Source organism: Cervus canadensis, chromosome X, assembly GCF_019320065.1.
Source record: "Cervus canadensis isolate Bull #8, Minnesota chromosome X, ASM1932006v1, whole genome shotgun sequence".
NCBI classification, from domain to species: Eukaryota; Metazoa; Chordata; class Mammalia; order Artiodactyla; family Cervidae; genus Cervus; species Cervus canadensis.
The window spans coordinates 63,997,724-64,018,085 of NC_057419.1; the positions used below are offsets into that span (position 1 = coordinate 63,997,724).

The following is a 20,362-nucleotide window of genomic DNA, read 5'->3' on the forward strand; positions in this document are numbered from 1 at the left end:
ACAAAGGATGCAATAAGAGCAGTGCTGAGGGCAATGTATAGCAGTAAATGATTTCATTAAAAAAAAGAATAATCTCAAATCAACAACATAACTGTACACTATATGAACTACAAAAAGAAGAGCAAATTAAACCCAAAATTAGCAGTAAGAAAAAAAAGTTTTTAGAATGGAGGGAAATAATATACAGAACAGAAAAATAAAGGAAACAAAAAAACCCCCAAAGGTTTTTTCTTTGAAAAAATCAACAGAAGTGGTAGATCATTAGCTACATGGACTAGGAAAAAAGAGAGAAGACTCAAATGAATAAAATCAGAAATAAAGTAGGACATTACTATTATTTTTACCAAAATAAAAAGCATTACATATGCATATATATGAGAATATTATAAACAATTATGTGCCAAAAATTGGATAAACTTAAATGAAATGGATAATTTCCTAAAACACTCACTGATGTATGAATAATAGAAAACTTGAATAGACACAAAATTAGGAAGAAAATTAAATCAGTAATCAAAAACTCCCTGCAGAGAAAAGCCCAGCACAAGACGGCTTCACTGTTTAATTCTATCAAACATTTAAAGAAGAATTAGCATTTCCAAAATAGTGAGGAGGAGGGAAATATTTCTAACTCATTCTAGGAGGTCGGCATTGCCATGATACAAAAACTAGACAAAGACAGTACAAGAAAACTAAAATTTAATATCCCAATGAACATTGATTCAAAAATTTTCAATAAAATACTAGAAAATCAGCAGCATATCAAAAGAATTTTATATCAGAATCAAATGAGACTCATTTCAGGAATGAATGAATGAAGGGTAAATTTATGTACACCAGCAATGAACAATTAGAAAAGAAAACTAATATAACAGTTCAGTTAGATAAAACCATTATTTGGATAAACTTACATATGTTAATATGTGTACTAAATAATAAGGGAACCTAATCACTACTTCAGACTTCCCTGGAGGCTCAGACAGTAAAGCTTCTGTCTAGAATGCGGGAGACCTGGGTTCGATCCCTGGGTCGGGAAGATTCCCTGGAGAAGGAAATGGCAACCCACTCCAGTACTCTTGCCTAGAAAATCCCATGGATGGAGGAGCCTGGTGCAGGCTACTGTCCATGGGGTCACAAAGAGTCGGACACGACTGAGCGACTTCACTTTCACTTTTCACTAATCACTACTTCAAATACTATGAAAAAGTTTCAAGAATTAAAAGTACACTTCCTCTATTCTTTCTCATTTCAGTTATTTATATACTTGACACATTTTTTCTTCCTCTAACATACCCATTTAAACATTATTATATTTTTATTACCCTATAGCAGATAGAAATTTGACAACTATTTGAAAAACAGCTCAGAAGTCCTATATGAGTGTAAGACCATATGTTATATACCAAAATGAGAAATTACACATTCATCTAAAAAAACAGAAATGGATGAAGAGAACTGTAAGAGAAATTAAAGGTCTATGTAGTAGCTTATGTTTTAATTGAAATAACATTTAAAAAATGTATCTTGGAATTACACCACTGATTTATATACATTTTCTCCAGTGAAAAACTTTTTCATTGGCAATATAAGTTTTATTTCTAAACAATCACATTTTTAAATGGCATTTTATTTTCAGTTATTAATTAACTATGGTAGAAGAGATATGTGGTCAACTTCTTATAAACTTTTATTATGAAGAATAACTATTGACTCAGCAACATGACTGGTAGTAATGAACCTTCAAACAAAATGCAGTAAATAATTACAAGAAGAATATGTATTTCAAATGAAAATGATATTTTGCCACAATATATATGTACATGTGATTAATTCGTTTCCTGTATTCCTCTTTTCTGACAAAAGCCAACTAATTCAAAATGGAACAAAAATAAAACCTTGATTATTGGTGCTTGAGTTTATCAGAGTGATAGGAAAATTATTAGACTACTTTGGAAAAACTATAGGTGTAACAGAAATAATAGTAGTGAACAAAAGCAACTCTCTAAAATACAACATCGTTCATTTAATGGAGATTTTCAGTTTGAATAAGTGTTACAAAAATTCTAATAGGAATCATAATTATAGCTATTATGTTTTTTAATAGCACAAACTTGTATTTTGAGAAATGGATTATTTGTCCTTTGTAAACAGTCTAAATGTTTGAATAGTAAGTAAAACAAATCCCCTAGTATATAAGTCATTTTTAAAAATTAGGAATTAATTTTTTCTAATTTCATACTCTCTTGTAAAATGTAAATATCAAACTCAAATTTATAGACTGAAGAATGTAATTTCACATTAATTTCTTTTGAAAATAATGAAAAAGTATTTACTGAATGATTATTCTGCATTAGGCAAGTGCAAAATGCTTCACATTCATTACCTATTTAACCACTTTCATAAATATATGAGTTAATTACTCACTGAATTTATTTTAAAGCTGAGCAACTGAGGGTATAGAGAAGATTGGGTAACTTACTCCAGGTCATAGAGTTAGTAAGTGACAAAGGCACATATATTTACCTAACATAGAATATGGGATATGGCACATTAAACCATGTGCAAATATCATGGATTAAATGGGCATTTGATCAGAAAAACAGAAAAATCACTCACATACCTCGAAAACACTTATTCTGACCTAACGTGATAACTCTCAGATACTGCTCACTGATCACCTAAAATATATCATCCCTTACAAAACCTGCAAAAGCAAGATTCCATGGCAACAGTTAAACTTGGCAAGGTCTTTGACTCTTTACACTTGGTTCCCTCACATCCTTCCTGCTCCTTCCAATGGACCTTTACCACTCCCTCTCACGAATGAGGAGAACTGTTATCGAAAAATCACTGTATGGTCTGAATTTTATCCACTTGATAATTTCTTGGAGGCACATTAACTGTCATGAAGTTTTTTTCATAAGTATTTGTTCTATGCACATTATATTATATATGATCAAATTAATCTTAATTGCTGTTTCTCAAATATCACTGTTATTTAGCTGCTATGTTGTATCCAACTCTTGCAACCCCATGGACTGTAGCCCACCAGGCTCCTCTGTCCATGGGATTTCCCAGGCAAGAATACTGGAGTGGGTCTCTAACGTCATCAGTCAGTTCAGTTCAGTTCAGTCCCTCACTTGTGTCCGACTCTTTGTGACCCCATGAACCACAGCATGCCAGGCCTCTCTGTCCATCACCAACTCCTGGAGTTTACTCAAACTCATGCCCATCGAGTCGGTGATGCCATCCAGCCATCTCATCCTCTGTCGTCCCCTTCTCCTCCTGTCCCCAAATCCCTCCCAGCATCAGGGTCTTTTCCAATGAGTCAACTCTTCGCATGAGGTGGCCAAAGTATTGGAGTTTCAGCTTCAGTGTCGGTCCTTCCAATGAACACCCAGGACTGATCTCCTGTAGGATGGACTGGTTGGATCTCCTTGCAGTCCAAGGGACTCTCAAGAGTCTTCTCCAACACCACAGTTCAAAAGCATCAATTTTTCAGTGCTCAGCTTTCTTCACCGTCCGACTCTCACATCCATACATGACCACTGGAGAAACCATCTAACGTCATGAATGAAATGAAATCCGCTCAGTCGTGTCTGACTCTTTGCAACCCCATGGACTGTAGCCTACCAGGCTCCTCCTTCCATGGGATTCTCCAGGCAAGAATACTGGAGTGGGTTGCTATTTCCTTCTCCAGGGGATCTTCCCAACTCAGGAATCGAACCCAGGTCTCCTGCACTGCAGGCAGACGCTTTAACCTCTGAGCCACCAGGGAAATACTACCCTTTAAAATTTGAGTAAGGAGACTAAAGATGAAAGCCTAAGGAATTCTCTACTCACCCTCTTCCTCCTTCTCTGTCATTTTTTCCTTTCTTTGTTTTATCCTTATTTCTGATTCACTTTCTTTTATTTCTCTTTAGGGAGCCAAGTGGCAAGGTGGAAAAACAAAATCATGTGGCTGATGAAGAACAGAGATAAAGAAACCCAGGGCTGCAGCCGCATTGCCATAAGAACTCTTGTCTCCCACTCTTTCTAAACTCTTAATTTAAACCTATGTCAGTTAAGCTCCAGATGGTAGTCTTATAGGCTCCACTTCTTTGTGCATGGAATTATACTGTTTGCTCTTTCCGTAATACATTTTGACATGAGTATATCAAGAAACTAAAGACAACAGGAAAGGATTATAAAGGATTATCAAAATCTATAGAATTCAGATTTCTGCTGTAGAGAATGGTGGATTATATTTTAACTTTAGCAAGAACCTATGATTTCATTACTAAAGCAAGCAGTGACAGTCTAGATTGCAATTAAAACCACATGCTTCTTCCTGAATGTAAAAGAAAAAAAACTGATAGATTATATTTCATTAAAATTAAAAACTTCTATAATCACTTCATAAAATATATGTATATCAAATTGTCACATTTTGCATCTTAAGAACATACAATTTTAATTTGTCAATCAAACCTCAATATAGCTGGGAAAAATAAAAACTTTTGCTATTCTATAGACACTGTTAATCAAATTAAGAGGAAAACTACATATTGGGAGAAAAATTTGTAAAGCATGTATATAATAAAAGGACTATATCTAGAATACACTTCTAAAAAGTCTCAAGATTCAACAATAAGAAAACACAATTCAATAGGGGCATGAACAAAAGACTTGAAAAAGCATTTCAATGAAGAAGGCATATGGATAACAAGGTGGCTCAGATGGTAAAGAATTTGCCTGCAATGCAGGAGATCTGGGTTCAATCCCTGGGACAGGAAGAAACCCTGGAGAAGGGAATGGCAATCCAGTCCAGTATTCTTGCCTGGAAAATTCCATAGACAGAGGAGCCTGGCAGTCTACAGTCCATGGGGTCACAAAGAGTTGGACACAACTGAGTGACTAACACTTTTGCTTTTGTTTTCACTTTTCACATGGAAGACAAAACAAGCACAAGAAGATATGCTCAAAGTTATTTATTATTCATTATGAAAATATAGATTAAAGCCACACTGTAAAATAGCACTACACACAAGTTAAAATGGAAAATATTGAAATCATTATCCCTATTTTAGTATGTAGACAAAGTGGAACATTTATACACTGCTGGTGGGAATGGAAAAAGGAACAATGTTTTTGAAAAGCTGTCTAGCAGTTTCTTAAAATGTTATAAATTCAGTAACTCTGTTATCCAGTCATTCTATACATAAGTGATTTACCCAAGAGGAATGAAAGTATATGCCCATAGAAAGACATATACATGAATGCTCATATTAGCTTTTCTTGTAATTAGCACAACATACCAAAACCCAAATATCCATCCATAGGTAAACAGATGAACACACTATGATATATCCATTCTAGGGACTGTTACTCTGCAATAAAAGGAATACACTATTGAAACATACACTGTATAGATGGATCTCAAAATAATTATGATGCACAAAAGAAAACATTCAAAAAAGGGTGCACAATGTGTGATTTTATACACACACACACATGCAGCACTGTTAAGATGCATATAAAGCGACAGAAAACAGATAAATGGTTGTCCAGGGCAAGGGTGGCAATTGGGCAGAAGGAGAGCAGAGGCAAAAAGATTAAAAATGGAAAAAAAAAAAGATTAAAAATGGACACAAGGAAACTTTAAGGGGTGAAATATATTCACTGTTTGAATTGAATCAATGGATTCATGGGTATATATATATATATATGTTGCTGTGCTATGCTTAGTCACTCAGTTGCATCCAACTCTTTGTGATCCCATGGACTGTAGCCCACCAGGCTCCTCTGTCCATGGGATTCTCCAGGCAAGAATACTGGAATGGGTTGCCATGCCCTCCTCCAGGGGATCTTCCCGACTCAGGGATCAAACCCAGGTCTCCCACATTGCAGGCAGATTCTTTACCATCTGAGCCACCAGGGAAGCCCATATGCATACATTGTCTTCTCAAATTGCACTTTGAATATGTACAACTTACTGTATATCAATCATTCTGCAACAAAGGTGTTAAAAATACACTGTATGTTTCAGATATTATACCCACCACTTCTAAGCAGGATATTGACAGAAACTGAGAACTGTCACCCCAAATTCGAAGTATTGTATAAGCAGGATGTGTTAAATTCACAGCCCCAATGAGTATCTTTCTAGCACTAGGCAATGTCATGTGCAAAGTAATTAATACAAGATAATTAATGAAGGCATCCTATTTAAATAGCTAGAAGACTTTTACATATCTGTCTATCTATCTAACTAAAATCTCTATGTATATCTCCTCTTGTTCCATAAAGTCATGTATATTTCACTGATATCAAATATAAATGCTTGGTCATTTGTGTGGATTCACTGCATTGTGAAGGTGGCTTCTTAAGCCTCCATGAAAAGTCCTCATTTACTTTTTATTTTATTTTCACTTTATTTCTGATTAATTCCTGCATGAGATAAAAATGAATTATAGCATTAAAAGTATCCTTAGGCCCCATCCACAGGGTAAAAAGAGAGCAGTCACATTTTATAAAACTGCAAAATGTCAATAGGCAAGTGTTCAACACAATTTGCAAAACTTTTTGTAGTAGTTTCATGTTAAGAAAAAAATATTTAAATACAGATAGCCAACAGGCACATGAAAAAAATGTTCAACATCATTAATTATTAGAGAATTACAAATCAAAACTACAGTAAGGTACCACCTCACACCAATTAGAATGGCCACCATAAAAAGTCTACAAATAATAAATGCTGGAGAGGGTGTGGAGAAAAGGGAACCCTCCTACTCTGTTGGTGGGAATAAAAGTTGGTACAGTCACTATGAAAAACAGTATGGAGGCTCCTCAAATAACTAAAGTTGCCATATGATCCAGCAATCCCACTCCTGGGCATATATCCAGATAAAACTATAATTCAACAAGATACATGCACCCCAATATTTGTTGCAGCACTATTCACAATAGCCAAAATATGAAAAGAACCTAAAAGTTCACTGACAGATGAATGGATAAAAAATGTTGTGGTATATATACACAATGGAATACTACTCAGCCATAAAAAGAGCAGAACAATGCCATTTGCAGCAACATGGATAGAACTAGAGATTATCATATTAAGTGAAGTAAGTCAGAATGAGAAAGACAAATCCCATATCATATCACTTACATGAGAGTCCAAAGTATGGCACAAATGATCCTATCTATGAAACAGAAACAAACTCACATACATAGAGAACAGACTCATGGTTGCCAGTGGGGAGGTGGGGTGGGGGAAGAATAGAATGGGAATTTGTGGTAAGCAGATATAAGCTCTTATATATGGACTGGATAAACAAGGTTCTATTGCATAGCACATGGAACTATAGTCAATATTCTATGATAAACCATAATGGAAAATAATATTAAAAAATATTATGTATATATGTATATATATATATATATAAAGTATACTTCAATAAAAGAGAGGAAAAAAATTAAAAGACAAAAAATGGTCTTAAGTTTCGGAATTTCTGAAACTTTAACCCTCTTAATTTCAATAGGTTATGTTTAATTTCTCATATACTAGAAAGCCTCTTTGAAGGATGCTTTGAATTTGAAAATTTTCATATAAATGTATGAATAAATTATTTACAAGAAACCCCTCTCTGCGATTCTTCAGTAGAAGTTTAACATGAGAAAAGCCCATGACTTGCTAAATCATATTTTCATTCTACTGTAAATAACTCCTTACAAAATACACAAATTCTTTTGACTAGTAAAGCAGGACATACACATACGTAACACATACACACACAGGAGAAAGGATAAGAGGGAGAGAGGTGGGAAAAAGAGGGAGAAAGTTTTATCTTCTTAATAACAATGACATATATGTGTGTATGTATATGCATATATACTATATACAGGTGTATTAAGTTCAAAATTCAAATATGAAGTTTTTAACCAGAATATCATGGGGTAGATTCAGTAGCCACTACAGCCTTCTTCCAAGACCAACCTGAACTTATATTCAAGAAAGCATCTACAGCCTGCCTTGCATTCCCAGTGAGAACTATGTCTCTGATACATGATCATCAATTATGAGTGAATGTTATACCAATTAAATGTGGGTTCCCAGGCAAACACTGGAATCTCAGGAGTGTCTTAGTTTGACAGAACAGATGCTGTTTCCAAATGTATGCTTTTCTCCAAGTTTGTAAATCTTCCTTGTACTCATATTTTACTGCATTCTGCTTATTGTACTACTAAGCAATTTTTTAAATATTTCAGAAATAAATTTTGAACTGTATTACTTTTTCCCTTTGATACTAACCGAATACCTGCTGCTACATGTCAGGTGTTGGTCTGCAGGCCAGTGTTAGCCTGGCACTCAGAGGACAGAACATCCTATGCAAAGACAGAAAATGCTAAATTTGCCTCCTTCTTTGATCTATTAACATGTATGAATTTATCTCGAGCCAATTATACGAGTAGACCTTGAGACTAGACTTAATGCTGATTTTGACTTTGGGGTTGGGGCAGGAAGATACATCTAGTGTTCACAAGCCTCACCCAGGTTAATCCCACTCAGGCAGGTAGAGCTTTTGTCAACTATCAGAGCAGAGGCTGTCTGGGAAAGCAGAGATAGGGAAAACTAAGAGGAGAGCCCAGAGGACCATGAGTGGATCCAAACAAACTCAATTCATTTTCTCTGCACTGCCTCAAGGCCCTGTTTTTGCAAACCATTTCCTTCACCTAACAGAGCATGAAAATGCTTTATGGCAGTTACAACAGCCAGCATTTGTTTTGAAATACCAGTGGCATCTAACTGGTTTTTATGCTCCTATAACTGTATACAGTCTACAACACTGGTGGGAATAAGCCAGCGAGATCCAAATTCTATTTCAGCCAAGCTTTTGATAGAACCGCCTCTGGCATTTTCCATGAGATCAACTAGGAGAGAGTGGAAACAAAAGAAGCCCTAAACCCTCCCATATATCCATATCATGTTAGAGAATTTTCAAAAATGGAATTAGCATATTAAATAAGGGTGATAAATATTAGTTTAAGACCTACCAGATGAGCACTTTTCATATATCTCCATTTTATGCCCATAACTACCCTGAAAGTTTAAGTATTATCTATATTTTACATGTAAAAAAATCTGATAATCAGAGACGCTAAGTATACTGCCAAGGTTGTCCAACCAGAGAAAGATGTAATTGGAGATTGAAGTCACATGCATCTTTTGAACATGTTCCTTTGTGACCCAGTAACAGTAACATAAGCGATAGCAAAGTAAAAGATGTGCAATTCTGCCATTGCAATGTGGCAGTTAGCAAGAAGACACTGCCCAGACTTTAAATAAAAAATGCAAATTTAAATAGCACTGCTCTTGCTCAGAGTCACATTCTGAATATACACATGACAAGCACATTCTCATCACATACAATATTAGAAATCAAATTTTGAACTGAATTTGTATTTCAAACTGGTAATACATCTCTCTCTAGATAGTGTATTATGTCAGAGAGTAGTGGGGTGCCAGCTATAAAAACTAATCCTATCTTGTTTAAACATAGGCCTAACATAAGAACTTTGTTATGCACACATTAAACACTTTGTTTTGACATTAAGCAGAAGTTCACTGAACAGAAATTTTTAAAAGTCTTTAGCAAAGCTGACTAAAACCTCTTTGCAGTCATTTGGAGGAGGCTTTCTTGTGCCAATGTCATAATAGATCTCATTCCAGCATAAGAACTTTCGAATTGCAAATTTGCAGAAATAAATCTTAGCTATAATTCACAGTTGTGTTGAACTGAATAAATACAATCACTTTTCAGCAAGGGAAAAAGCACCTTCAGTTGCCATTGAAAAAAATACAGGCTAATTGTGGGCTACCTCAAAATTATCATTACCTACTTTCTGGAGCAATCAGCCTGTCAAGGGTCACGGATATAAGAGAGACAAAGACCACTTTATCACGAATGCTCAGGGTAGAGACTAAATTTACTAACATGACTGGAAACCATCTTAAAATGTGGATTCTCAGCATTTAGTTTTCTATTGTAGAATAAAAGAAGAATAGTATTGAACTGTGTCCATGTAGTATGCTAAACAATTAAATACTTGACACTATAAGTGAATGGTTTATGAAATGTCTTTTTTTAATGTGTATTTTTAATTGAGATAAAATCTACATATAACATTACATTAGTTTTAGGTGTAAAAATCTTCTTGTTCAACATTTAGAGGTCATTTTGGGTCACCATGCCATGATTCACATACTAAATTATTTCAACCTAATATTTGTTCATAAATTTAAATGACTAATCCTGGTGAACTTCTACAACTCTGTAGACAAAGATAAGATATTCAGTATCCAAATTTTTCCCCCATCTCATCCTTTTCTTTTTTGGTCACAAACAAATGGTTTTCCCTGGTGGCTCAGTGGGTAAAGAATCTACCTACAAGGCAGGAGACACAGGTTCTACCCCTGGGTTGGGAAAATCCCCTAAAGAAGGAAATGGCAACCCACTCCAGTATTCTTGTCTGGGAAATCCCATGGACAGAGGAGCCTGGCGGGCTACAGTGCACGGGGTCACAAGAGTCGGACATGTCTTAGCAACTAAACTACCACCACAAATGTCATTAACAATTGTAATGATTTCTAAAGACTTCTTCCCTGGAAATGAAAGCATGTCGCTCACAAGTAGGCATTCATAAGGAATCACTGTGAAGTCTTATACTTACATTCAATAAATTAACTGCACAAGTTAATAAGATAAAAGCTGCTTAAAGATAAATAGGGATCATCATTTCTATGATATGTTGGAAGAGATGTCCAGAGAATATCCTCTCAAATGAAATTTTTAAGTTAAACACACATACAAGCTAAGAAAGCAGCAATCCACTGCACTGAGTCATCGCTGAAGACGCTGTCTGTTCTGGAATATGGACTACTTTGTGGTAGCCTGGAGTCTTGTGTTTTGGGGTGATAACTGGGAATGTGAAAACCAAATTGCCACAGAGCTCATGCTTGCATGGTTTGGGGCTCAGATTTCACAAGCCCCAAATTAATTATTTAGCTTTATAACTCTTCATTTCTCTTCACAGAAAGGGGGCCCTAGAGGCATCCCTGTAAGTTTAGATAGTCACCTGTCTGTTAGTAAAATCTGCTTTCTAAAGTTATATTATGACCCTGATATTCGCAAGCTGGAGTGCACTGAGCTGATTAGTGTGACATCCTCATAACAAACTCAGAAAGTTATGCCAGAGACATACATGCCATATATAGATTATTAAAGAGCAAATGGAATGAACTCTTAGAAAAAATGATATGTATCAAACTGTACAGTAATTAGCCTCCAACTAATAAAAATAAATGGAAGAAAAAATAAGCAGAGCGACCATAAAAACAAAAACAAAAACAAAAACTGTATAACCTTAATCCTTACAAGTTCATTTTCTTTGTGCTATATTAGGAGCACATACATTGTGAACATGCATGTTTATAGCCATCTTTAAATCTTATTTGTGAATCATATTATGCTATTACAATGAAAATAAATATAAGGATTACTGCTACTAAAGTATATGCTAATCACTAAGGCCTAATCATCTCCACGTAAATATTGATCTTGTACAAAAAAAATCAAGTTTCTACCTGAGACAAGTGGAAATTTAGTTGCATATTTAACTACTACAAATAAGCCACAGTCTATTACTATATTTCTATATTTTGTTACATACTAATACTGTAATAATGGAGAGTAATATTAGCTTTTTGCATTCTAATGCCCAGAGAGGTCATTTTGTGGTTGTTAAGGAGAGAATTAAGCCATTATATTTTAATGTGTTTAGTTATTAACACATTTCTGCCTTTACACATGGTGGTTTTGTTTGCTTGATTTTGTGCTTCTGTTTCCCTTTAAGGGTCTATGTTTTCATATCTAGAGTTGACTGACTCAATTCCTGAAATTTATTGACACAAAAAGATAGCCTTCAAATCAAGATAGAACTGGGCTTTCCCTCCCTAACTAGGAAATCCATCCTGCTGATGGCTTCTCTCTCACAGTTAATGTTATCACCTTCCTTAGAGTTGCTTACTATCATAAGTACCAGAGAAGACAATGGCACCCCACTCCTGTACTCTTGCCTGGAAAATCCCATGGGCGGAGGAGCCTGGTAGGCTGCAGTCCATGGGGTCATGAAGAGTCAGACACGACTGAGCAACTTCACTTTCACTTTTCACTTTCATGCATTGGAGAAGGAAATGGCAACCCACTCCAGTGTTCTTGCCTGGAGAATCCCACGGACAGGGGAGCCTGGTGGGCTGCCATCTATGGGGTTGCACAGAGTTGGACACGACTGAAGTGACTTAGCAGCAGTACACTTGACTCTCTTTTCTCCCTTCTCTCTCCATATTCATTCTTTATCAAAAACAACTGTGGTAAATGCTATGCTGCATCAACCATAGTCCTGTTCAGGAATGACGGACTTATTTCTGTTGCTACTAGGAATGACACTGGTAAATGACCATCTGGTTAAACCCTCTTCAGACATTGACTTGAGTGGAAAAAGCAAGCCTCCTCCAAGGTCAAACCTCCTTCCACATGTAGTCCACTTTTCAGTGACTAATCAACACAGCAGCATAAAGGCCCAGTCCCCTTCTCCTAACTTAGGACAATTCCAAAGGACCATCCCAGCTTCAGGGAACCCAGTGAGTTGACTGAACGCCTTTACTTGGTCTGTCCGGAAACCCAGCTCTTTCCTCTGCTCAGTATTATCCTTTCTTACCTTTGCCTTCACAAGTGTTGATGACAACACATTCCCTGATACATGTCCTATACGCTCATCTCCCATCCTAGAATCTGATTCCCTTGAAACCAAAGCTGTAAAAGCATCATTTTCCACTGTCACTTTTCCTGAAATTTTCCTTCTGTTTTTTAACTCACTATCATTGGACTTGTTTGGTCTGCCTTCAATCTTCATTTAAATGGTCAATATTATCTTTTTGTTCCATGGTGAAAGAGGCATTCGAATTAAAACCGCCATGTGGGCACATATGAAACATGATTGTAGCTCACCTCAGGCTGCTGTGATAATTCCAAATCCATCCATTTTTCAAAATTCTTGCCTATCAATCAGTATGCCATGACACCCAGTATAGTATATGTCACATATAACTCAGTGACCCATGAAAATCCCCTCTGCAGACAGCTCCCATACACACCAATGTTTTCCTATGACTTTTTTCCAGTGGGGATTCACTGCCGTGTAATCTTCCCTAAGAACAAACATTAATGATTGATGGAGAGGAGTTAGAGGATGTTTACCTCAATTTGCTTGCCCTTCAGCCTGACAATTCTCTCAGAAAGTTACCAATAAGTTTCCCCAGGTCTCAGCAGTAATTTGATATATACCTTACTTTTTACTGACTTTTTCCCTTCAGCATCTTACTTCTCCATTCAGTCAGTGTGCTTTCTGTGATCACATCTCAAATAAGCTACCTGCAATTAAACTCTTCTCTCAGGGTCTCCTTTCAGTATAAGAGGCACAAACGAATATTGAGAACTGATCAATCAGAATATTACTAAAGTCCACTAAATGATCTCAGATCTATCCACCCTGTCTTGTACTCCCTATCTGTTTTGTATATTATCTCTAGACTTTTCTTTCTAAAACTCAGTTGACTCATGCCCCTCAGAAACCTTCAATGGCTGCAACTGCAATAAGAAGTAAAACAAAAATTCCATACAACAAAGTCTGCCTATATTTCTAACTATATGTCACTCTCCATTGGCTGGCACAGATACACACTCCAGACATACCCCTGCTATTCATTATCTACAGAAAATATCTTTTCTGTGTTTTCAATAAGGTTGTTTCCTCTGCTCTGCTCACCATATTGGCTGATAAGTCCCAGCTCAAAGGTCCAGCTTTAAGGTCCAGATCAAAACCATTATACCCTAAGAAACCCTCTCAGACTCCCACTGTTAGGGTTAATGTTTTCCATTATCAGTGCCATGTTTAAACTTGTGGTATATCAAAGTGTACTTTGTACTAGATGATTTATGGATATGTATTTCCACCACCAGATACGAATTCCTGGGAGGCAGGAGCCACACGATATTTATCTTTGTATCCAGCAGTAATATTTGAAATAATTAACAAACCTATATTCCAGCCCGGATCAATCAGAAAGGATGCTGGATCCAAATTCTGAGGCTTGTGCTAACCCTTTATATCTTGCTGAATTACTGGGGAGGCCGGGGGCCAAAGGGATAGGCTGTGGTGGCTAGAGTTCAAAAGTTACATTACAGTGGAGTTCAAACAATTAAGGATTGCCAACATATGAGGAAAAGCATCTGTGAAAATATTTAAATGAACAGAGTGTAACTGGTTGAAGGTCAGCTTTGTTTATAACTACTATACTCATCAAGACTTTCCAAATTGTAGGCCTTTTGTAAATAACTGTTTATATAGTTAAGTATAGAACTAAAAACATGCACAAAGTTTTCAAGACCAGTGATACACACAGACACACAGACACTGACGTACTTCTTTAACCAGTACAAATAGGAACATTCTCATATATGCATGAAAATTTTAGTCCAGTTTTCTTTATGTTACAACAGATTAACAACTGTTTCGAAGCAATTACATCTCCACTGCTTAAAATGTTGTAGAAGCCTTCCAACAGTAATATCAATAAAAATGGAGCTTGCCTTCCTTACAGGCTCAGCCTGTCCAAATCATAATGGTAACATTAATTCAAATCTAACGGACTGCCCTGGGAAGCACAATCATGAAAATGTCTTGCAAATATTTTTCAAAATTATGAAGCCTACAAAGGCTCTTGTGTAGCCAGCAATATTTACTAATTCATTTCATCTAACAATATGCCCTGAGTTGCCTTTAATGTTTCTAAATTTCTTCTAAAGTCCTTCAAATCAGCATGCTGAGTCCTTATCCGATGAGTGAAAATGTTTTGAAATTTGAAAATATGTTTTAAAATTTTTAGCATTTCTAAAATGCTGCCAAAATCAACAAAAATGACTATATAAAGCCATATTAAATCTGATTATTTAATTTTTTCTTAGCTCCATTTCTATAACTTTAAGAGTCTGATTCATGGATCAGTGGCTCTATTTTGCTTAATGGAGTCATAAACACTCCTAATTCAACAACATTCTACCATTTAAAGTTCCTCTTATGTTTCTTCTCACACATAGCAGACCTTACCGCCTTTTATAGGACAGGAAACTCAAATTTATTACCTATATCAAAAATAGTAATGGCAATTCTGAATGACTTGTTATCCTTTATGAAAGATTAATCAAAATTCTAAAACTAAGGAAAAGTTATCATTAAGACTGTCATTTGATGATGAGAATAAAAACTGAAATTTATATTTCTTAAAATCAATTAAAATCTTCTGAATTATCATAAAAATGGCAAAAAATGCTACTTTATTGAAATGCTTTAAATAGGCTCACTCTAGCTCAAAATCTACGTATTCCATGGAGAATACTAACGGGTTTTGCAAAGTCAAGTGTCTGAAAAGTGATGAGAAGATTTCACAAGATGCTAACAGCTATGACTATGGTGACATGTGGGGTCAAGCCAATTAGAAGTAGAGAGTGAGGGGTGGGTGAGTTGGCTTCTTCACTCACAGAATATTCTATGACAGCAGTAGTAACTGGATCACAGTGGTTGCCATTCTGAAATTTCCCTCTGCTTGTTAAAAGCACTGGCATTCAGCCTACTCTCTATGTGCCTTCTATACTTTTAAACTGCATCCATTTACCAACATTTAAATAATTTCCTCAACAGGATCAAACCACCATGGGACACTGAATTGTCTTCCAAATAGAACAGTTATTCCTTTGATGAATTACAGTTCCTCAGTTATTCCCTGTTACTCTTCTATACCTCCAACCCCTCTTCCATCAAAAGCTTTGTAGAAATATCCCTCACTTCTATTCCCAAGCAAGCAACTCTTTTCAGGGACCATCAGGCAATTCGTATAAATGGATGCTTTGTTAGAAAAAAAAAAGGAAGAAAACTTCACATCTACCAAAGCCTTTAACCTGTTTTTCATGTATCAATTAAGTATATTATATGTACATGTTTTAAAAATACCTAGTCTTATGAAGAAATATTCTCATAGGACACTGTCTGGCTCATAAATTGGTAAAACTATTTGAAAGTATTTATTCCAATTTTGGGGCTTCTCTGGTGGCTCAGATGGTAAAGAATCTGCCTGCAATGAAGGAGACACGGGTTCGATCCCTGGGTTGAGAAAATCCCCTGGAGAAGGGAATAGCTACCCACTCCAGTATTCTTGCCTGGAGAATTCCATGGACAGAGGAGCCTAGCGGGCTACAGTTCATGGGTTTGCAAAGAGTCAGACACAACTGAGCAACTAATACACACCCTAATTTTAAATGTTAATGCCTTAACTAAATTTTTCTGCTTCCAGGAATTTGCCCTACAAATTCAAATAAATGGACAAGAAAGCATAGCACTATAGATGAAATGTATGCCCCAAAGCACTGGTTATTTAGAAAGCTAATGACTTAAATAGAAAACTAAATTTCCCTCTGGATCATTTATTAGAAACAAGAAATGTAAATTACTTTTTAATTTCTTCTCATCATGCATGTTTTCCAGTATGGTAGTTAATAATATTTTATTAACGATTTTCTTACCTTTGAATATACCACGCTTCCAAGGGCACACATGTAGAATATACGGAACTGTGTTATCAGGGTCTATGGTGATGTCTGGGTTTCCCCACACTATCGGAAGATCTGAAGATACCTAGAAAAGAGAATACAAAAACAGGAATCACATGATGTCGACATTTCCATGAAATTAGTATAACAAGTTAAAGCATAGAAAAAGCTGAAATTTAACTTAAACATTTTCATTGAAACTGTACACTTTTAAGTGAAAAGCAAGCCATAATATATAGACATATAGCAGAAGAAAAATCGGAGACTTATGGAAACATATAACATAATAAAAATGTTTATTTTCTTTTGCTACTGGTAGCAAGATCACTGATGCTTATATGATCAGAGTAGCTTTTATAGGCCATGCAGAAGTTTATTTATGCAATTTGATATACAAAAGATAAACCACTTTAATGAATTTCTACATCAATATTAATACAGTATATAAATATTAATATAATCAATATTAATATGGCATATAATATTTAAGCAGCATCTGACTACAACTGTTGTTGGCTAGATTCAAGTTTCACCTTAGTGAGTACTTTCATCTTGCCCCCCTCCATGTATCTACTAAACACTAATCTACTTTGTCCCTCTATAGATTTGCCTATCCTGAACAATTCATAAAAAAGAAATCATACAGTATATGGTCTTTTGTGATTAGCTCCTTTTCACTTAGCAAATGTTTTCAAGGTTCACCTATGTTGTGGTGTTTTTCAGCACATCATTTCCTTTTTACTGATGAATGGCATTAAATCAATATAAAAAACACATTTTGTATATCCATTCATAAGTTGATGAAAATGTGGGGTGCTTCTGTTCTTGTCTGTTATGGATAATGCGGCTATGAAACCATGTAGAAGTGTCTGAGTACACATAGATTTTAATTTCTTATGGACATATATCTTAGAGGGGAACTGCTGGGACATAGGATGTCCAATCTTTTAAATTATTGCTTTCCAAAAGTCTTCTCCAAAATGGCTGCACAATTTTTCTTTCCCACCAACAATGCATGATGGTTCCTATTTTCTCTACAGCTTTTCTCAAAGGTTCTTGTATATCATTTTTATAATAGCCATCCTAGTGAGTGTGAAGTGGTTTCTCATTGTGATTAAGGAGGATGTCAAGGTTGTATATTGTCACTCTGCTTATTTAACTTATATGCAGAGTACATCATGAGAAACACTGGGCTGGAGGAAGCACAAGCTGGAATCAAGATTGCTGGGAGAAATATCAATAACCTCAGATATGCTGATGACACCACCCTTATGGCAGAAAGTGAAGAAGAACTAGAGTCTCTTGGTGAAAGTCAAAGAGGAGAGTGAAAACGTTGGCTTAAAGCTCAACATTCAGAAAACTAAGATCATGGCATCTGGTCCCATCACTGCATGGGAAATAGATGGGGAAACAGTGACAGACTTTATTGTTTTGGGCTCCAAAATCACTGAAGATGGTGACTGCAGCCATGAATTAAAAGATGGTTACTCCTTGAAAGAAAAGTTATGACCAACCTAGACAGCATATTAAAAAGCAGCGACATTACTTTGCCAACAAAGGTCCATCTAGTCAAGGCTGTGGTTTTTTCAGTAATCATGTATGGAAGTGAGAGTTGGACTATAAAGAAAGCTGAGCACCAAAGAATTGATGCTTTTGAACTGTTGTTGTTGAAGACTCTTTGAGAGTTCCTTGGACTGCAAGGAGATCCAACCAGTCCATCCTAAAGGAAATCAGTCCTGAATATTCATTGGAAGGACTGATGCTAAAGCTGAAACTCCAATGCTTTGGCCACCTGATGCAAAGAACTGACTTGTTAGAAAAGACCCTTATGCTGGGAAAGATTGCAGGCGGGAGGAGAAGGGGATGACAGAGGATGAGATGGTTGGATGGCATCACTGACTCAATGGACATGAGTTTGAGTAAACTCTAGGAGTTGGTGATGGACAGGGAGGCCTGGCGTGCTGCGGTTCATGGGGTTGCAAAGAGTTGGACACGACTGAGCCACTGACCTGAAGGATTGACGATGTTCAATATCTTTTCATGTGTTTATTGTTCATTTGCATGTTTTTGGGGGAACTGTTAAGACTCTTTACACATTTAAAAAACTGTGTTACTTGTTTCATTATTAAATTGTAATAGATGCTTATATATTCTAGAAATAAGGCCCTTATCAGATATTGGTCATGTGGATATTTTCTCTCATTCTGTGGACTGTTTTTTCACTTTCTTCAAGATATCACTTGAAGCACAATGGCAACTCTGCATTGAGCAAGTCTGTAAGTGCCATTTTTTCCAATAGTACTTGCTCACTTTGTCACACTTTGATAATTTTTGGAATATTTCAAACATTTTCATTGTTTTTATATTTATTATGGTTATCAATGATCTTCAATGTTACTATTGTAATTGTCTTGGCATTTTTTAGCAATAAAGTATTTTTTAATGAAGGTATGTACATCCTTTTAAAACAATTCTACTGCATGCTTAAGCTGCAGTGCAGCATAAAGCATAACTTTTATATGCAGTGGGAAAGGAAAATCTGTGTGACTTACTTTATTGTTATTTTGCTTTATTGTGGTGGTGGTCTGGAATCCAAACCAAATATCTCCAAGGTATGCATATAGTTTGTCACAAGTTTTTTACATGCCTGAAATAATAAACCTTTTACCCTTTGTCAAGGAGCACTGCATATGTGTTGTGACACACCTTCAGCACTTACGTAGTTTACAACTCTACCTTAGCCTTAACTTCCAGCTCACACAGCATCTCTCCATCAGCCAGAGATGAAAAAACAGGCACCCTCTCAGGCCTTCCCTGGGAAATCACACCACTGTGTATACGCATGTGGCCTGTATGTTACCCAGGGACAAGTCAGAACTGTGAAATTCGCTGCAGATATCTTAATCCCCACATCTTCAATTTTTTAGTCAAACTCTAGTTGGTCACAACTGGTTTTGTAGCGTCAGACAACTGCAATGCCAAACTATTGAATATTTTTGGCAAGTGTCCTAAGAATAGGTCCTTTCCATCAGAGCAAGATAAGATACAAGTCAAAAGATGACAACCCCTCACTCGTGGGGAGGGGTGTTGCTAGAGACCTATGAGAAAGGTCAAATTGTGACAATGTACTGGAGTGGGAATTGTGAGCAGAGTCATACTCAATCTGCCTCTTCCTTTGTCTGCAAGGTTGCAGTTTTCACAGCCATGTGGTTGTAAGACTGCAGAGCAGTGGAGAGGTTGACAGAAATAGGTCAAGTCAAAATGTGACAAATTACTCCACTGTTACCAGGATTCAGTTTTTCTGGAGTAAATACTACTCAGATTGTTTGAAATCTTTAATTTCAAGATTTAAAATTTCATTTTGACAGTTTTTTTCAGTGTATTTATTGCTTTTAAGGAGGAACAGATTTATGAAACTCCACTCTTCTGGAAGTCCCAGGTCTCCTGTTTTCCTTATTGCACAACTATCTCCTACCACCTGGTCATTTTGATAAAATGCCATAGCATTTTACCTGTATCACTTATTATATTCCATTATTTTTTATACTATTTTTCCTATTGGGGAAGTCTCAGCATTCTATTGCAAACTATTCTTGTAGCAATGAGATTAAATATATGTAAAAAGGCTTTTTAAAAAAAATTCAATTCATCATAAAAAA

The 20,362-nt window shown here is 36.0% G+C and overlaps 1 protein-coding gene across 1 annotated transcript in view; it reads right to left on the reverse strand.

Annotated features, from left to right (window-relative positions):
* Positions 1–20,362, reverse strand: part of CFAP47 (cilia and flagella associated protein 47) — a 496,124-nt gene that overhangs the window by 141,025 nt on the left and 334,737 nt on the right. Inside the window, exon 49 of the mRNA XM_043459762.1 lies at positions 16,677–16,788. Within this exon, the coding sequence (XP_043315697.1) occupies positions 16,677–16,788 (112 nt within the window). The remainder of the gene's footprint in view (positions 1–16,676; positions 16,789–20,362) is intronic.